The sequence below is a fragment of the Myotis yumanensis genome, unplaced genomic scaffold, assembly GCF_028538775.1.
Source record: "Myotis yumanensis isolate MYYU_CA2020_CCGP unplaced genomic scaffold, mMyoYum1.0.hap1 SCAF_4, whole genome shotgun sequence".
Taxonomy (NCBI): Eukaryota; Metazoa; Chordata; class Mammalia; order Chiroptera; family Vespertilionidae; genus Myotis; species Myotis yumanensis.
The window spans coordinates 20,594,643-20,614,309 of record NW_027223755.1 but is presented as its reverse complement, the minus strand read 5'-3'; the positions used below and the strand labels follow the sequence as shown (position 1 = coordinate 20,614,309).

General features: G+C 34.7%; 1 protein-coding gene across 1 annotated transcript in view; it reads left to right on the top strand.

Annotated features, from left to right (window-relative positions):
* CDH10 (cadherin 10) overlaps positions 1-19,442 on the top strand; it is a 131,056-nt gene extending 111,614 nt beyond the window's left edge. Inside the window, exons 8-12 of the mRNA XM_070411933.1 lie at positions 3,126-3,262; positions 8,520-8,641; positions 13,820-13,928; positions 15,542-15,793; positions 18,397-19,442. Of these exons, the coding sequence (XP_070268034.1) occupies positions 3,126-3,262; positions 8,520-8,641; positions 13,820-13,928; positions 15,542-15,793; positions 18,397-18,887 (1,111 nt within the window). The 3' untranslated portion in view covers positions 18,888-19,442. The remainder of the gene's footprint in view (positions 1-3,125; positions 3,263-8,519; positions 8,642-13,819; positions 13,929-15,541; positions 15,794-18,396) is intronic.
* Positions 19,443-19,667: the final 225 nt, after the last annotated feature.

Genomic DNA, 19,667 nt, shown 5'->3' with positions numbered 1-19,667 from the left:
TGGGATCAAGAGAGCCTCTGATTTTATGTGCCCCCTGACTCTGCAAATCTTCAATGAAGTCATACTTTATATATTAACATTACTATTTGATTTATATAATTTACCCAAATATTTTCTTCTATTCACATGCAGCATCAGAGGTTACATATTGTCAGAAGAAATGTGTACATAGTAATCACGTAGAACTCCCATCTGCCAGCATCACCTTCCCATAAATGCCTCTTCTCCAATCCATTTATCTTCATTGAAATTGCTGCATTTTTTAATTTTTTTTCCTTTGAAGCTTTTAAATAACCAATATACACATTTAATCTTCCTCTTTAAATACTTACCCAGCATTTTCTTGGCATAGCTCCCAACTGACTTTAACAGGCTGTGCTTTAAGTTCCTGATTTTAAAATGACCTTTAAAAAGAAAAGAAATTTAATATTTTAAAAGAGTTCAATTTAATTCTAGTTGCATTAACTGGCAAACATAAAGATATTTCTCCACACAATGAAATGGATTTATCATCCTCTTGTTGACTGATAATTATTTTATGTCAAAATATGACTGTGGATTTTTGAAACAAAATAAAATATTTAACCTGGATGCAATTATTAGGACCAGGAGAAAAGAATCCATTTATGTATCCTATGTGCAATAGAATTAATAACTGCATTGATTATTAATGACAGAGTCTGTACCATGAAGGTTGTTGTATACTTGAATTTATTCCACCATGACTTAGAAAATGCAAGTAAATATTCTTGAAAGACCATTGAGGTTAAAATTATTTTTAAAGAAATAAAGTAGTTTTATGAATGCAATGTAATTATAGGATGGATAATATGGATATATTATAAATTGTCATTTATTATGGATCTTGAAGTAATAATCAAAGGAATTTACTTAAAATGTGTTTTGAAAATGATTTTAAAGAGGAAAAGGAAAATTAACACACAATTTGCCAATACGTAATTGAAAAATATAATTATATCAAGTTTGAACATGAACCAGGGTCTCTGTATCTTCAAGGTAATTTTACATAGCCCTCTAAATTTTGTCATTATTCCTTTAAACTAAACTACAACAAATAATTAAAACAAAATATGCATTCATAGATTTGGTGAACAAAATGGTGTTTTATATTGATTTACATATTGCAACTTCATGTCATATTTCTATAGAAATAAGGAACCCTATAATTTGCCATTTATGCCAAAGAATGCAACTAATATTTGTGGATCCCCATATCATATATTAATGTCTTTCTCAAGGCGTTCTAGTCAATTAAGGAAGATGATTCAGTATGAGAAATAATATTCACTGAGTGCCTACTAGACACCAAGTAAGATGCTTGGTGTTTTCATGTTTGATTTCCTGTATGAGATGTGAGATGAAATGAATTCCTACTGCAGTGTGTTAAATGACAGGGATGAGTGGTGAACGGCACTTTATGATAGGTGGGGGCAAATAGATTCTACTTCAGGTAATAATGGAACACTCCAAGGAGGAAGTAATGTATGTTGTCTTTCAGAAGTACAAGAATTTTGTCAACTTGGGATAGAATTTGTGAATTATTCCAGACAAAATGATACAATGCTTTGCTTTATTTGTAAGTGGTTAAGATGTTTAGTTTGAATATGAAACTGAATTCATATTACGTTAATAGAAAAAATGCTAGAATTTACTAAGGAGATTTATAAATTACTGGTATGTTCTATTTAGAACTGATTTAAACAAATTTTCATTGATTTTGGTAAATACAGTAGGGCCTTGATTTACAAGTTTAATTCGTTCTGTGACGGAGCTCGTAACTCAAATTACTCGTATGTCAAATCAAAAAGTGAACGAGTGAGACACATGATGCTGGGCTGATGTTGTGGCGTTCACTGTGACGCTCGCTGCGCCAACTAGCGGTGGGGTATCTGAAGCTGGCTGGTAACCCGAATTTTAGCTCGCAACTCAAAGCAAAAAATCGGCCGAGAGACAGCTCTTATCTCGAAAAACTCGTTAGTGGGGACACTCGTAAGTCAAGGCCCCACTGTATTATACAATTTTGAGACACTACAGGGGAAGAGTTTTATGGTACCATTTAATTATTTGTATTATTACTTACGGAAGACACTTTAAAACAATATTTCATTAATTTTTCCTTAAAATAAATGAGTGAGTTATGGCTTAGGAAAAGATATACCATAACTCAATATTACTCCTCATCTTGTCATCTTTGTTTTGTTTTGCCTTTTTTAAATATACAGTATTAAATATAACTAGGGGATCATGCTTGTTAATTTAAGAACTGTGAAACATCTGTAAGCCACTACATTTGTGAAGTGGCAGCAACCAATGAGGGGTAAAGCTGTTTTAAACCTTGACCTACAAACCAAAAAAATAATGCAATTATCCAAAGTACATCTACCTGATTGATAAGCCTGCTGTTTGGCTCTAGAATGATATCCAACACAATGCCTTTAAACAATTTGCAGAATACATATACTAAGGCTTCATTTGATATAAATGTATAAAAACTTCTATCCCAAACTTTTCTGTTTTTAAAACATCTCTGGTTAATATGTATACATCTTTCAATGATACATTTGGTGAAGAAACTGAAGCTACATAGGTAATCAGTCCATGAACTAGAAGAAAAAAAATCATAAATTGTTGAACTACTACTGTGAGGAAACTAATATTGTCTCCAATTTTCTGACTAAGAAAATGAGTTTGCTTCTGGGAATGGTCTGTTGCATTGGCTCCTTATGATAATTCCTCAATAGAATTCTCAATAACTAGGTAAAGTCAGTTGATAATGTTACCATATGCAATACCAGCAGCTGTTTTGTTGGGAAATACATCAAAGCCAGTTGAATATGGAAATAGATAATGATAATAATAAAATTTAGAAGAATAGAACTAGGATGCAGAACAATTTGCCAATGCATGCATTGGGAAGAGGTGTGTGTGTGTGTGTGTGTGTGTGTGTGTGTGTGTGATAAATTGATAAAATAATCTGTGTTCTAGATCAATACTATTCCTGAAATTATTATATATCCCTACATGTGTGTCTTTGCATTTTACCATTTTACCCTACAAACCATCAGTGACACTGCCACCTATTTTTCTTGGCCCTCTATGTTCAGATTTTCCTTGGATCGTCATACTGACCTTGACAGGATCTTCAATATACATTCTGGAAATGGATCCCTTTATATATCAAAGCCACTTGACCGTGAACTATCTCAATGGCACAATCTTACCGTTATAGCTGCTGAAATCAGTAAGATAAATTTTATGAGTACAATATTTAATATATATTTTTAGTTTTAATTTCATATTGAACATAATTTATTTTTGTTATAAACACGATATAAATTTTAATCTAAGTTATTAAAAAGTTTCTGAATGCCTATAATTTCATCAATCGTTTTTATATATACTAAGGAATAGCTGTGGGTCTAGGTAAATTGGCATTTTATATTAATTAAATAAAAATCTATAATTGGGAATTAAAGATAGTCTCTGTTGGGGAAATAATATGTATTAGATGTGTTTCATGGACACTATGAATTAGAATCTGTGCTAGATATTGGATGTATATCATTTAATTTTAACAACAAACATGCAGGTAGATACTTTCTTTTTACAAATAAGGACACCAAAGTAATTGTAATAATACTAACAAACACTCTGTGCCAGGTATTAGTCTAAGAATTTTAAATTAATTTTCTTTCTTTCTTTCTTTTTTTTTTTTAAATATATTTTATTGATTTTTTACAGAGAGGAATGGAGAGGGATAGAGAGTTAGAAACATCGATGAGCCAAAACCGGTTTGGCTCAGTGGATAGAGCGTCTGCCTGCGGACTCAAGGGTTCCGGGTTCGATTCCGGTCAAGGGCATGTACCTGGGTTGCGGGCACATCCCCAGTGGGAGATGTGCAGGAGGCAGCTGGTCGATGTTTCTCTCTCATCGATGTTTCTAACTCTCTATCTCTCTCCCTTCCTCTCTGTAAAAAATCAATAAAATATATTAAAAAAAAAAAAAAGAAACATCGATGAGAGAGAAACATCGATCAGCTGCCTCCTGCACACCCCCTACTGGGGATGTGTCGCAACCAAGGTACTTGCCCTTGACTGGAATCGAACCCGGGACCCTTCAGTCTGCAGGCCGACGCTCTATCCACTGAGCCAAACCGGTTAGGGCATAAATTAATTTTCTCTTAATATTTTTATTGACCTTATTCAACAGAGAAGGAAATATGTTTCCAAGGGTTTTAGGAACTTGCCTAATGCCAGAAGTGTGCTGGCACCTCCACAGTGTTAATTAGACATGGAAACAGCAAAGCATTAAAATAAGTTCGTGGCCCTCTGAGTGTGAGACACTGAACAATTGTGCATGCCCATGAAACCAGCTCTGTCCATACATGTAAACCTGCTCATGGTTTCTGAATCCTGTACTATGATGTACATAAAGTAGAGCAACACCTTAACTTCTTTAAAAGCCACACTAATGAGGGTCCTAATCATTGTAAAAAAAATGAGCCTATAAATTCCATGTCTGAAGTACCACGCTGGATCCACAAACATATACCAAGGTCAAGGTATTTTAAATATCCATTCCAGGATTTGGAAGGCAGAACCTTGGGGCTGAATACCAAGTGTCTCAGAAATGTGGAACTAGGCCAGATAGATCGTCAGCACTGAGTGCAAAGCATCAAGATAATAGATTCAGCAGCTCCCTCCTTGAATCTGGCTCAGATATATGGGTTAACGTAATGATCCATTGTTCCCATAGTGAGTTATAAATGGCTGTTCCTTTTAAGGCTAACAGAAGTTTTTTTTTGTTTTTTTTTTAGTCTTTCTTTAAAGAAAGCTTTTATTTCTATATGTGTCTCCATGTCACCATGGTTAGAAGCACCTGATAGGATCCAATCTGGTCATTCCAGATCCATGTTTGTTTGTCTCTCTGTTGCTTCAAGATCCTTCTTCAAGCCAGTGAGCTAGAAATTGCATTTTCCATTTCAGATACTGTGAGAAATTTAACTTCCAAAGCTAGTTGAAGTAATTATGATTCTGTAAAAGGCTAAGCCAATTACATTCTTCTTTTTAAAAACTAAACTTATTTCTTTCCCTTAAATGAATCAATCTATGGAGAAACTGCTGGGAATGTCTACCTGCCAATACACAAGTAGTCAAAGGCCCATTGTGCTGTTCCGGTTATTAATGGGGATGAGGGTAAGAGGGAAACAGCACACAGGAAATTGTTTTCACTAGATTTTAAACACTGTGTTTATGATAACCATGTCATACACCAAGCCCTAAGCAGGGCAGAATGACATATAAATGTACTTCTTACCAATGTGTTTCCAGGCCCTTCCTCTAACCGTTTAATTCTACAGTCCACAGCAGTATATCCCATCATATGGCAAGTGCTACTTCAGGTAATTATTTAGTGCAGTATACCATGAATAACTTATCTGCTTCTTCTTTAAAAACTCATTTTAGATACCATGTGAAGAATAAAAATCCTAAAATTAAGGTCACAATCAGGGATTGTAGGACACATCACTGTAGAGACCCATGAGTTCCTCCACCACATCTGAAATTTTAACTATAATCATTACAATTCATTCTGAGGACAGTGGTGTAAAGTTTATGCTGAAGGACGGACTTCTTACCTATACCTAGTTCCTTATTAGTGTAAAGTCTTGCCCTAAGCAGATAGAAAAGATGCATCTCTCTAAAGCCTGAGATTTCTCTACAATGATAATGATTTGATTTCCTCTTCTGAGAGATGTGGAAAAGCCTGTGGATACATAGGCACAAATTCATCTTTGGACAGAATTTTAAGATTCTTGACTGCTGATACATTCTTGCTGCAACAGACTTTGCCTTGACGACTGAGAGAGACTCAGGTGGTAAACGCATGCCACTACTCTTCAGTGTGCTGCTTCCTCGGAATGCTTAATACTTTTACTTAAACCGAGGCTGCAGCATACGCCAGTAAAATGGATCAGTGCAAGCACTTTTTAGAATAGGCGACTCCAGGCTTGATGCTTTACAAAGCACATTTCCCCTGTGGATTTAGCTTTTCACTGGAAGAGCCTTGAGTTATTTGTAAAGAGCCCAGAGAGTCTCTACCTACAGGGGGTGGGAAAAGTAGGCTCACAGTTGTGAGCACGAAGAACACCAAGTTTATTCTTGTATTTTTTATTAATTAATTATTGTGTGACTTATTTGTATTGAACTGTAAAGCTACCTTTGTCCACGCCTGCATTGTTAGAGAGGAAACTGACATGATAGTGCAGTTTTTTAGATATGAGACTGTCTCTTTCTCTTGACTCTGTGGCATAGCTAGAAAGTGAATTGCTACCCACAAAAGATTTATTTTTAGGTTAAGACTTTGAAAAATATTGCTATGTCCACTAACTATGACAGTTTAATGAACATGTTCTAGAAAACATGGAAGAATCACCCCTTCTCTTTCTTCTCCAGGTAACTTTAGAGAGTTGAGGGTTCATATGCAGGTGAGCACTGTGCCTCTGGGTGTTAACAAATGGTCTAGATAGAAGCAGGAGAGGTAGAGAGTAGTTGAAAAACATTTTTCTCCTCTCTTCACTTTTCCCCATAGGTGCCCTCTTCAGACCCACATGAATTGTAGGAAAGCTAGTTAACAGGTTTTGTTGTGTGGATGCTTTGTATGGAGAAAGAACATAAGCTCTTAAGTAATGTAAGGAAATGAAGAAGATATGACCGTGATAACAGGGACAATCTTAATAATAATAATCAATACCAACAAACCGAAACTCTGCTCAGAAGTTTCGTGCATTAACACATCTAATTTTTCAAAAAGCTCTACAAGAAGTTCTATTTTGATTCCTGTTGAGTAAACTGAGGCATTAGAGAGATGGAATAAATTGACCAGAGTCACACAGGAAATGAGTGGTGGACATGGGAATCAAAGCAACTCTCTGTTGAGCCCCAGGATCTGAACTCTTTAATCACCCGACACAGTGAGAAGTAAAATATGTAGCAATAGATTAGATGAAACCAGAATCTGAGAACTGAACACAAGTGGGTTAAGAAGACTGAGGTAAGACTGAGTGTTAAAGAAGGCAGGCCTTTGAAAAGTTCTCTTGAAATAAGAAGGAAAGTAAATAAATTTCAACACGGATTTAGCATTCAGCCTGCCTGTCTACATACTATTTCAGCCTTGTAAATGTCCCTGCTGAGTAATCAGTTCTTACCCAATATTTTTAAAAAGTGCTAATCTCTTTATTTTAGCAACATTATAATTACATGGAGAGAAGGGAGGAGAAATACATTCTTTTGAATAGCGACACACTCCCTATTTGCCCGTGACAATATATTTACCCTTGTACCTAAAAAATTATTTAGATAAAATTAGAAAGTCAGATAATCTAATTTCACTCATAACGCATGTTGATAGAGGCCATTAAATAAGATTGCTGCTGTCCCTCAGCTCATCTGCTCTTTGTTTGTTTTGCTTTGTTTTTCGCTAATTATCTCTTTCTCCTTTTATATTGATCTTCAGCTTGAGTTCACCAAAGTTCACACAGAATTTGAACCATATCCAAAGACTGAGATTTTGATATCATAAAGGTTGATGAATATAATCTGAATTTAAAATGTCAAAACGCTCTCAGATATCAGTACCTAGAAAAAATCTGTAGTGAAGATAATGTAATTATGATTGATATTAGGCTATTAACCAAGGCTAAGCTTAATAAACATTTCTATTGTAAAATTCCATTTTTTGGAACAATTTTCAAATGCATGTTTTTTATGTGAAAATGTTGATGCTCTTGATTTTAGCATTTGTAGCAAAATAATAATAATTACAATACTGTATGTTACTACTGAGCTGATTTTGTTACACAGAATTGTGCCTAGAATGTTGAAACAGGACTAGTAATAATTATATTAATAAAATAAATTTCATTGTAAATTTCTATCTAATTTGTAAAATTAGTAGCTATATATCAAAATTTCTAAAAGGAGAGTTGAGAGTAGCTATTGGAATACATCTTAGTAATAAAAGTAGATAGGTAAGTTGTAATATAATAGCTACCACTTAGGAGCTAAAAACTTTGGGGGCATTACTAATTTATTAAAAACTACTTCTTCAACTAAAAAAAGCAGTAAAGATTAAGTAATATAATGATGTCTAATAAAGCTTTATTAAATATTTGTTATATATATATATATATATATAGATATATAGATATATAGATATATTTGGATGGCAAACCACAAATATAATATGAATTCAATTACACTGCATTGTGCTTTTAAAAAATATTTTCCAAAATAATAGTACACTTGAGCCCAATAATAACTGAATTCATGACTATATAATTAGGCTCTTAGTAATTGTCTTTATTGCATTTGCTCATTATGTTAGTAGAATTGCCCCAATGCCTATTTGTGTGTGAGCACTTAATCCACAGATGCTTATATAAATAAATATAGTGCAAACTGTGTCTTTCTAAACAAATGTTTCTTTCCCTTTTCTAGATAATCCCAAAGAGATGACCCGTGTGGCTGTTTTTGTGAGAATCTTGGATGTTAATGACAATGCCCCACAATTTGCTGTCTTCTATGACACCTTTGTGTGTGAAAATGCCAGACCAGGACAGGTGAGTACGCCTAGGGTTTAAGCATAGGAAGATTTTTAACGGCATGATTAAATGTTTCTTTTCCCAATCTTGAGAGGAATGAGAAAGTGGAGATAAAAAAAACACTCATTTAAAGTGCCAGTAATATAAATAAAAATAAACAAATGCTGATGTTTTTAAGGTTGAAGGTGTTATAAATAACAGTAAATTTCTAATGTATACAAGATGTTATCATTGCCACAAAAGTTAAATTGTAAGAGTAAATAACTTTAGATTCTTAAAAGTTCAATAACAAAAACAGATTAAAAAGCAAACAAAGGAAAACCTCTGATATTCCATTAGATAAATATTGAAAACTGATAGAGAGATGGGAAATAAAAGTTGGGAAAAACACAGACAAATGCATGGGATTAGCAAAACATTTCATCAACTTTTCAATGTCTGCAAACACGGTTTTGAAGTGGGGCTGCAGAATTTTCTCCTTACCTTTGCACTTGCATTTCATCATTATAACAACACATAAACTGCTTAATGACTTAGTTTTCAACCTTTAAAACATTCTTCCTGCATCAGCTTTGTTTATAACTCTTTATGCCTTGTCCTCAGTGGACTCATTTTGTTCTTTGAAAAGCTCCAGCATATATGGCTGGAAGAAATGCTCTTAATTGGTTTAAGTGCTATCTTCACAGAAGGAAGCTGCATGTTATAAATAATAATTGGGCATCAAATTTGTTTCACTAAAGAAAGAGGAACTATCACAGAACTATATGGTGTTTTGACATCATTTGATGCTCTTTATAGACATCAATGCCATGGTTATATTTTTATGTAAATTATTTTGTGGAATAACTGAGATACTTCCTTCTGAAGATTGTAATAGGGATTCAATAGCCTATGTATTGTTTGAAATGGTAAATTGTTCAATATGATTTCTTTTTTCAATTTGAAAGTATTATGCAAATGTGTAATTTGAAATATTTAAGTGACTTAGCTACTTCCGACCTACTTCTTAGTGAAACAGTGTGTGCCCTAAAAATACCATTCCAAATAGTCCTCTGCTTGCGAGGCTCAGCATGATATAAGTTGAAGCTTTTTCTCTAATAGATAAAATACCCACTTTGAAATTGCTGCAGACATTGCTTCCTCTATGGTTATTTTATTTGATTTGCAAGAGATATCTTTTCAGAATATTTGAGTCATTATAAATACTTATTTACAAATGTGTTCAAAGTATACAGATCAACTGTATACAAATTGCTTTCTTTTTTAAAATATATTTTATTGATTTTTTACAGAAAGGAAGGGAGAGGGATAGAAAGTTAGAAACATCGATGAGAGAAACATCCATCAGCTGCCTCCTGCACACTACCTACTGGGGATGTGCCTGCAACCAAGGTACATGCCCTTGACCAGAATTGAACCTGGAACCCTTGAGTCCACAGGCTGATGCTCTATCCACTGAGCCAAACCGGTTAGGACCCAATTGCTTTCTTTTTCCATTTTTGACTTTATCTAGCTCGGTGACCTTATATTTTTGGACTTTTAAATAGCAATTAGTATACAGAAGGAAAATATAATCAAATCAAAGATGATTTTAATAAAAAGTAAGTTAGCCAATTTTTATGAACATGATAGGAACAACATGATTAATAAATTTTGTCTAATTGTCTGCATGTGTAATAGTCTCTCATGACATTTATTTATATTTTTTTATTTTTAATATTTTTTACAATTAATCTTTAGAGAAATAGATAGAAAGGGACACAGAGAGAGAAACATCAATGTGAGAGTGAAACATTAGTCAACTGCCTCCTACACACGCCCTACTGGGGATCGAACCCACAACCCTGATATGTGCCCCAACCAGAAATTGAACTGGCAGCCTGTTGGTGCATGGGATGACACCCAACCAACTGAGCCACACCGACCAGGGCTCATGGCGGTTATTTTTAATAAGACCAGTTTAGTAGATGTCATTTTGGTCTCATAGACTTAAACATTGTTGCTTAAACTAAACTGTTAGATATTCTATGATGGAATTCTAGGTTATGACATCCCAGTAGGAAAAAATCAAAAGGCTATTTGGTAAAGTCCTTCTTCACTGATCCTTCTTTGAAATTCATTTGTTAACTTTGTCTTTTATCTTCCAAAGAAGTAAGAGCTATGTTAGGACTTCTGTATTTATGGAGTATTTCAATCCACTCAATACTCCTCTGAAGTAAGTGTTCCTTAAGAGGAGCATTTAGAACAACAACATGGGAAATAATTTCGTTCATTTGGTGTTTGGACAAAATGAGGAGACAAAAATAAAGCTAATTGCCACCTGCAACCACTTTCTTGCCTATTCCTTGCTGGAAGGGTAGACACCGATCCCCTGCCCTCCAGCCTGGGAAATGATATAGCTTAGAATTGATGTAGTATTAATATTTAATATGCCCTTCTTTTTTCTGAACTAGGCCACTTGATTTTCCTTTTTTTTCCATCTCCAAAACAGGATAGGAACCTTAGGAGAGAGGAGAAGAGAGGACATGCTGTTTTTCTTTTTATATATTTTTTCCTCACACTTTCAGTCAATTAACATATTTTAACAATTTTCAATTTCTATGGGAAGGAAATAGCATTTCAATCTCATAGGAGAATTCCCAGGGAGGAGTGCTGCCTACATTACCCATCAATAGTATCTAAACTCCAGGCCCTCTCAAACCCAAAATATCATACATGTATAGTTTAAACAATGTTTAGTTCCTTCCCTAACAACTGAAAAACTATCTGTATACTAGAACAAAGGCAGTTTTTTCATCAACAGAAATTGAGACCATTGTAATTAGCTTGTTATTAATAATAACAAAGGGGCAAAGGAGGCCAGTCATTATAAGTGTGGCCATTTGGGCAGCTTCACCAGGAAGCTGCAATTTCACTCCTCGGGGAATCACCTGCCCATTCCCTGCAGATCACTGGGGGAAGGGACTGGACAAAGGGGAAGATAGATGCATGTACAGTAAAGTTGGGGATGCAGGGAAGATGATGCTTGTCAGTCATACCTGGGGACAGAGATCATTGGCTAGAGGGAGCAGGGCCAATGAAAGCCCCCCAAATAATCCCCTAGTCTCTGTGTGGCTCTTGGCCATTGGTGCTCTTATGGCTCTCTTGCACTTGTCCATGACCCCCGACCATGCAGACCCCACAAGCAATGGGCTGATGGACTGCAGTGGGGAACACAAACTAACCTATTCTGATGCTGGACTAGACCTGTGTGTGCTCCAACATGGAGTGGAAACTCAAGACACTGGTTTTGATCTAGTTCTGTGGAAGCCACAGCTATGCTTCTATGGTGAACTGAGGGAAATGAAACTTTGGAAACTCACGGTGTAATTCCTCAGAAATAAAGCTTTCTACAATATCTCATCCTCCATGGGGGCCTCAAGAGCTTCTCATTCCAGTGGCAACCCAAGAACCCCATGTCCACAGACAACAAAAAATATCAGTCTTTCCAAATTAAAATGTAGTCACCAGTTTTCTAACTTTAAACATCTTAAAATCCATTCATCATCCTACACTCCATTATAGTTTGATCACTACAATACCTTGCAAGTTGATTTAAGGTTATTTTAGAATAGCCCAGTGAAAATGTAAACAAGTTATATAACTGGTAAGGAGATAAAATATAAGTGACGTATCTGTGTCTGTTTTTCAAGTGCTTAAAATGAATACTAGACATCATTAGAATATTTCCCCTAATTGTGGCAACCTCGTTTTTTGAAAGTGGGTCAAAATGAATTTATCATCAGTAGAAATAAAATAGTGAGTGTTAGATAGAGAAAGAGAAAATAGTTGTATCTGCTTCTTGTTGCCAACTTCTGATTTCTATCACAACACTTTATGGTAATATACCAAAAAAAAATATTGTGATTTTTTAATGTATGACTGGAAAAGTAAAGGAAGACTAGATTTAAAAGTAAATGCTGGATATGGAGAAGTTGAACACTAGAAGCCAAGTTGTGTCTCAAAGAAAAAAAAAGTGAAAAGGAAGTACGTGCTTCCATCTGCAATAGAGGAGTACTGGGGTCATAAAAAATATATTGTAATTTGATATAGATTTCTGACATGTGATTCTATCTTATTTGTGTTGTTAATATGAGTTTCACTTATTTCCTTCGTAGCATTTAATGAAGATGTACCAGTGAACCACTGATTTTAAAATCTACAATGCTACTATGTTTTATTACAATAATACATTTTAATTTAGAATTCTTAAGTAAATGTTTGTAATTTCTTACAGATATATGTAAAAATGTGGCTGTTTTTTTTTTTCTCTGAAATATATTATTTTGGTCCATAAATGTGAGACATCATAGTTTTTATTTTAAAAGATCATTAGCTCTACTTTCACATTCTCTGTGTGTTAACCTATTAATCTTAGTGACTTTTTATTAGTCTATATTTCTTGATTTGTTATTTCATTTATTTCAATTTTTCCTAACCTACTTTTTAGTATAAATCATGTTCAAAGCAATGACATAATTATAAATTAAGGTGGAAATTTTTCTACTTTGTTAGCGGGTAGATTCTTCTGTTGTCTCTTATTGCAGAAAAACCAGAGTTGGCCCTCATAATATAACCATTCCCCATAGTATATATATGTTGAATTTTAAAAACATACAATTTTATAGACAGTACAGATGTAGTGAACTGTTACTATTAAAGTAGTTAATAAAATGTTTGTGCTTCTTTTTTTTAAAAAGTATGTATCATGTTTTCTATAAAATCTCTACATTTTTAATAGCTTTTGATTTACTTTGATGAGGAGGAAAGTCATAATCAAAATAAATTAAAAAATATGTTCCTACATTAGATATATCTTTCCAGATCAATGTTTAAATAACCTGCTTACTTCAAATCCTATGTCTAATTGATAAAATTGCCAAGAATGTAATATTACCATGTGTTATTTTTAAGGAATGGATAATATTTAAGAAAATTTGAGAAGGAGAGAGAAAAAAAGATAGAGACTTTGTTAAAAATCAAAGTAATAATAAAAATGATGAAATAATTCAAATAAAGATAAATGCATGAGAAAGAAAGTCAATTGTCTTTAAAATATTTTAGACAAAATTGGATGTCAAAAAATTACGTAGTATAAGGCATATAATACCCATGGAAGTTTGAGAAATATGCATTTTTCTCTCTTTTTTTTTGCAGCTCATACAGACTATTAGTGCAGTAGACAAAGACGACCCTTTAGGTGGACAAAAATTTTTCTTCAGTTTAGCTGCTGTCAATCCAAACTTCACAGTACAGGACAATGAAGGTAAATTGTAGAACGTAATCTATTCATTGTGATTTAGGGTGACATTAACAAAAAATTTCACCCAAAGTAACAGTAACCATATACATGATATATTAGCTTATTGATCTGGATTACAAAATTTTGTTTTTATCAGATATTTCTTTACTCTCTTAAATTTTATAATAATGAAATATGTGAAAAAGTCTCTATATGAGTCTTAATTAAAAAATTGAATCTTGCCAAAACCGGTTTGGCTCAGTGGATAGAGCGTCGGCCTGCGGACTGAGGGGTCCCAGGTTCGATTCCGGTCAAGGGCATGTACCTGGGTTGCCGGCACATCCCCCGTGGGAGATGTGCAGGAGGCAGCTGATTGATGTTTCTCTCTCATCGATGTTTCTAGCTCTCTGTCTCTCTCCCTTCCTCTCTGTAAAAAATCAATAAAATACATTTAAAAAAAAATTGAACCTTGAAAACAATAGAAAGACTGGAAATAATTAGTTCCCTTAATAAAAAGGGCAGGGCACAATAAGAGGAATGAGAAGAAAGAGAAGTAACATTAACTTGTCATTGATCAGCTTCCTCCTGCACACCTCATATGGGAATAGAACCCTAACCAGGAATTGAACCATGACCTCCTGGTTTATAGGCCGATGCTCAGCCACTGAGCCATACCAGCCTGGTGTTGTAAAGGGATTGAGTGCAAAAGTGTAATTGCAAGAGCAAGATATACTATTCTCCTGCATAACACGTGAATTTTATAATATCTCTGTGGTCAAAAATACTGAAATTATTTTTGCATTCTCAAAAACATTAGAAACATATTTTAGAAGAAGAGGATATGTTAATGGTTACTATTTTTACAAAAAAGGTGTACAGCTTTTTTTTGAGAATGTGTATGGGTAATTGGTCTCATCTAAATACAAGTATGTAATTAGAACTTTTCTTTCCTTCATAAATCTGTTAAACTAATTACAGGAAAAGGGAGGGGCTTAAGAAAGATCAGCATCCCACTACCTATTTTTTCCTGTATGTCTATTAGACACTAGACATTAATTGTCTTTGAGCTATACCAATACTTTGAGTTATGCAGTATATTCATTTTAATGGGTGGAAATCAAAATTCAAAAATATTGATTGGGACTCATAAACTTATTGTCTACATTATTGATTTTAAAAGTGCAACTGTTCTGAAATTTTATCCAATCTTATTTCTGCATGAGTATTGAATTAATGTGTTGTGTGTGTGTGTAGACTTACATGCTCATTTTTAAATAAGAAACATTTACTAAGATTTTTTTTGTTTGCTTGGTATGCATAATATTTGTTTCTGAAAACTATGCTATCATCTATGTAGTCTGATAAATGATTCACTTACAAAAATTCACCGTTTTAAAAACATCTGCGAATTAGTTGAAAATCTAATATATAAACAATCATAGTATCGGATTCCTCAAGCTATCTACTTTATCTTATATTTGTATTTTAATTGCATTGCATACAATTTATAGGAAAATTAATGTTAAGTGTTATATTTCCCATAAGCATTGGTTTATTTATATGTTAAAACCATGGTGATCAGGATGATCTGTTTTTACTGTTCCAAGTCTTTTGTAATATTTTAACATTTACTTTAGATAATACTGCCAGAATTCTAACCAGAAAAAATGGATTCAATAGACATGAAATAAGCACCTATCTCTTGCCGGTGGTGATATCAGACAATGATTACCCAATTCAGAGCAGCACGGGCACGCTGACCATCCGCGTGTGCGCCTGCGACGGCCAGGGCAACATGCAGTCCTGCAGCGCCGAGGCCCTGCTGCTCCCCGCCGGCCTCAGCACCGGCGCCCTGATCGCCATCCTCCTCTGCATCATCATCCTGCTGGGTAAGAGGCTGCAGAGAACTTCGATTGCTTACTTTAATATACTTGCAAGCAAGAAATGTTGCTATTAAAATACATTCCCCAAACTAACCCCAATGTTTTAGATATGAATTATCCAGGGAATATTGCTTATATTAATATATTTTATCTGATCAGAGTTATTACCGTCCTTTGTTTTTTTTAATAATGAAACTGAAAATTAGAGATGTTCAAAACGTTGTCTAAGATTACACCGTTTCTGAGTGGCTGAACCAAGGCAAGGCTATGGGTTAGTCACTGTATGTATAATTTTTCAGTACATCTAAAGTGTATTTCCACCTTTTTTTATGGCTGGATGGAGGTCTCACTATCTTACCTCTTCACTGAAATAATGTTCAAATAGTCCTTTTTACCTGGTTCAGTTGTTCATAAAAAAACATACGGGATTTTATAACCTAGAGCAAATTGATTTTTAACTGCTTTTGAATTAAGAATCAGGTTTAAATTACTCTGTAATTGCATTATCTTAAAACTATGTGAGTACTTCTGTGTCCCTAATCAAAAACACTGTACAACACTGTACCTGATATTTTAAGAAGCAGTGAAATTAAGTTGGATTTTGGAGCCAATCTTAGTAAGTTTCACTATCCTCATTATTAGAACCCCCCCCCCTTTTGTTTTGTTTTGTTTTTTGTCTGGGTAAGATTATTTGGTTGATAAACAATCTGAAGTTTAAATTTTTTAAGTCAAAATTCATGCGTGTGTATGAATACATAAATTTGGGAAAAACAAATGTCATATTTTCTCCCAAACTTGAAGAATAAATATCTTTGTTCTCTAGGAAGTGTCCTAATTTTTTAATCACTTTGAAGGTCAAAAATGTTTATCAATGGATTAAGTTTTTCTTTTTTGTTGCATTAAAAAAAGTCTCCTGTTTGCCCTCTTACATACGCTTAAAGGCAAGTAGTCTGACATTCTATGTCAACAAGAGAAAACATAACTTAATCCCACTTCAAAAATACTATAATTGTCTTTGTCAGTTTGGACTGCTATAACAAAACACCGTGACTGATAGCTTAAATCACAGAAATTTAATCCTCACAGTTCTGAAGGCTGAAATCCAAGTTCAAGGCACTGTCAGGTTCTATGTTTGGTTGAGGGCATACTTCCTACTTTGCAGATGACTATCTTTTGTGTCGTCACGTGGCAGAAAGCAATGATCTCACCTGTGTCTAATCCCACTCATGAGTGCTTCACTCCTGTGACTCAGTTACCTCCCAAACACCAGACCTCCAAATTCCATCACATTGGGGATTTAGGCTTTAAAATGCATTCGGAGAGGACACATTCAGTTCATAACTAATAAATTCCATATTCTTTAAATCTTTGTTATAAGAAACTAAATACAAAGATATTTCTTCATACATATGCCTGGTAACATATTTATCCTCCCTTTCCTCATCTAATTGAATTTACCTCTGTTTCTTCAAATCTTCATTTTAAAAGATCATGACCAAATTGAGGATGGGAAATTAATACAACCAGACAGAATTTGATATTACCTATATTCTACTTTTATGCCATTATTACTAGTATGATTTAAATTATTATTATTCATACCTTGTTCTGGAACTAGGGATACACATTGAGTGATACACATTTCTACTTGTGGACTACACTTAAGATGCATCTAGCCAAGGTTTTTGTAGTTAATTCAATGTATTCTTTCTTGCCATCATGTGATCCAACAATTATTTTTGATCTCATGTGTGATATATATTTCCATGGAAAACTTCATAATTTTTAAACTAATGATGTCTAAGTAATGTGGCCATTTTTCCCCCCATAGCAATTAAGGTCTTCTTTACAATGTAAGAAAAAAAAATCTATGCAAATCCATCAGTAAAGCTATTTAACAGAAACCAGTACTCCATATCTTGTGAAAAATGCTGCCTTTAAAAAAATGTTTTTATTGGTTTCAGAGAGAGGAAAGGAGAGGGAGAGAGAGAAACATCAATGATGAGGGAGAATCATCAATTGGCTGCCTCCTGCATGCCCCCTACTGGGGATCAAGCCCACAAGCCCCTCACATGTGCCCTGACTGGGATTCAAACCATGACCTTCTGGTTCATGGATCGATGCTCAACTACTGAGCCACACTGGCCGGGCAATGCTGCCTTTTTTAAATTAATAATGTATAAGGTGTGAAACATGTAGACATATTTTTGCCCTTCTTAATTGGTTCATTTTAAGCTGAATTTAATGTGTGTGAATTTTAAAAATATAACATCTATGTCACTGTTTAATGCAAAGTATAAATAATGTCTCTACAATCAAGAACTATCTTTAAACAGTTCTTAGCAAGATAAAATAAGCCACTGGATTTGGGAAATTGTTTTAAAAATAAGTTAGACATTTAAACTCTACCCATCCTAGCTAAATCCGTTAATACCCTCCCCCCACCCCTCCACCCCCCAAAAAAAAATTGATCAAAAAGTACAAAATTAATCTTAAATTCTAACCTGTCCTGGAAAACCCATTACTTAAACTCCTTTGTATTCCTACCACTCGTTCTGTATATGGTGTTATAGCTGGATCTTTAATGTATCTTTTTTTTTCTCTCCAAGTGATAGTAGTACTGTTTGCAGCTCTGAAAAGACAGCGGAAAAAAGAACCTCTGATCTTGTCTAAAGAAGACATCAGAGACAACATCGTGAGCTACAACGACGAGGGGGGCGGAGAGGAGGACACCCAGGCCTTTGATATCGGCACCCTGAGGAACCCCGCAGCCATCGAGGAGAAGAAGCTGCGGCGAGATATTATTCCGGAGACTTTATTCATACCCCGAAGGACTCCCACGGCGCCAGACAACACGGATGTGCGGGATTTCATCAATGAACGGCTGAAGGAGCATGATCTCGACCCCACCGCGCCTCCCTACGACTCGCTGGCAACCTATGCCTACGAAGGGAACGACTCCGTGGCGGAATCTCTGAGTTCCTTGGAGTCAGGTACCACTGATGGAGACCAAAACTATGATTTCCTCCGGGAATGGGGCCCTCGATTCAACAAGCTGGCGGAGATGTATGGTGGCGGGGAAAGCGACAAAGACTCCTAACCTAGGGTATATATTCTGCTCAAACAAGAGGAAGGCACTTGGCCAACACCGTCTCCACTTCACAATATTCGACATCCAGGAGAATTTTCCTGCCACTCAGCACAATTTTTTCCCCATTTGCTTTTTAAATTTGTTCGTTAATCACATTAATTCTTTCCTGTAGGATGTCTCATGGAATATATACGGCATTTTATTTAGTCACTTCCAAGAGCCAAAGCTATGGAAATTCAGTGGTGTCCATTTTAGAAATAAAAGATAATTTCAGAACCGTGAACAGGAATAGTTCTCCCTTAAGCAACCTCACAAACAAGCCGCTTCTGTTAGATACATGCCCTGCCCTTGCAAATGAAGCTTTTAAAAAAGGTGAAGACAAATTTTAAGGTATATCCTGTTCTGTACATTAAATTAAATGTACATGTGGTGTTAGTAGGTGTGATATGCAACCTGGTATACAAAACGTTTGTGCAATTTCATTTCATCAAATTCTATCTGCTAATGTTTTATATTTATATTTTTGTATTTATTTTTAAAAAAATAAACCAGTTTTTACAACTACATTGCCTCCAGCTTCTTTTTTCCCTAGGAAGAAAAGGTTTCCCCTGGGCTAAATATCTTGGTACAAAATTACATGGAACACAGGTAAGAACACAAAGTCATTATCATTGCTGTTTAGAGCTCTGATCAAATTAATATGATGTAGGTAAGGATCCTTTTTCCATTGAATTTTGTTATACCGAGATATGTGAATTAAAAGTAATAATCATTTCTAGACCATTTAAA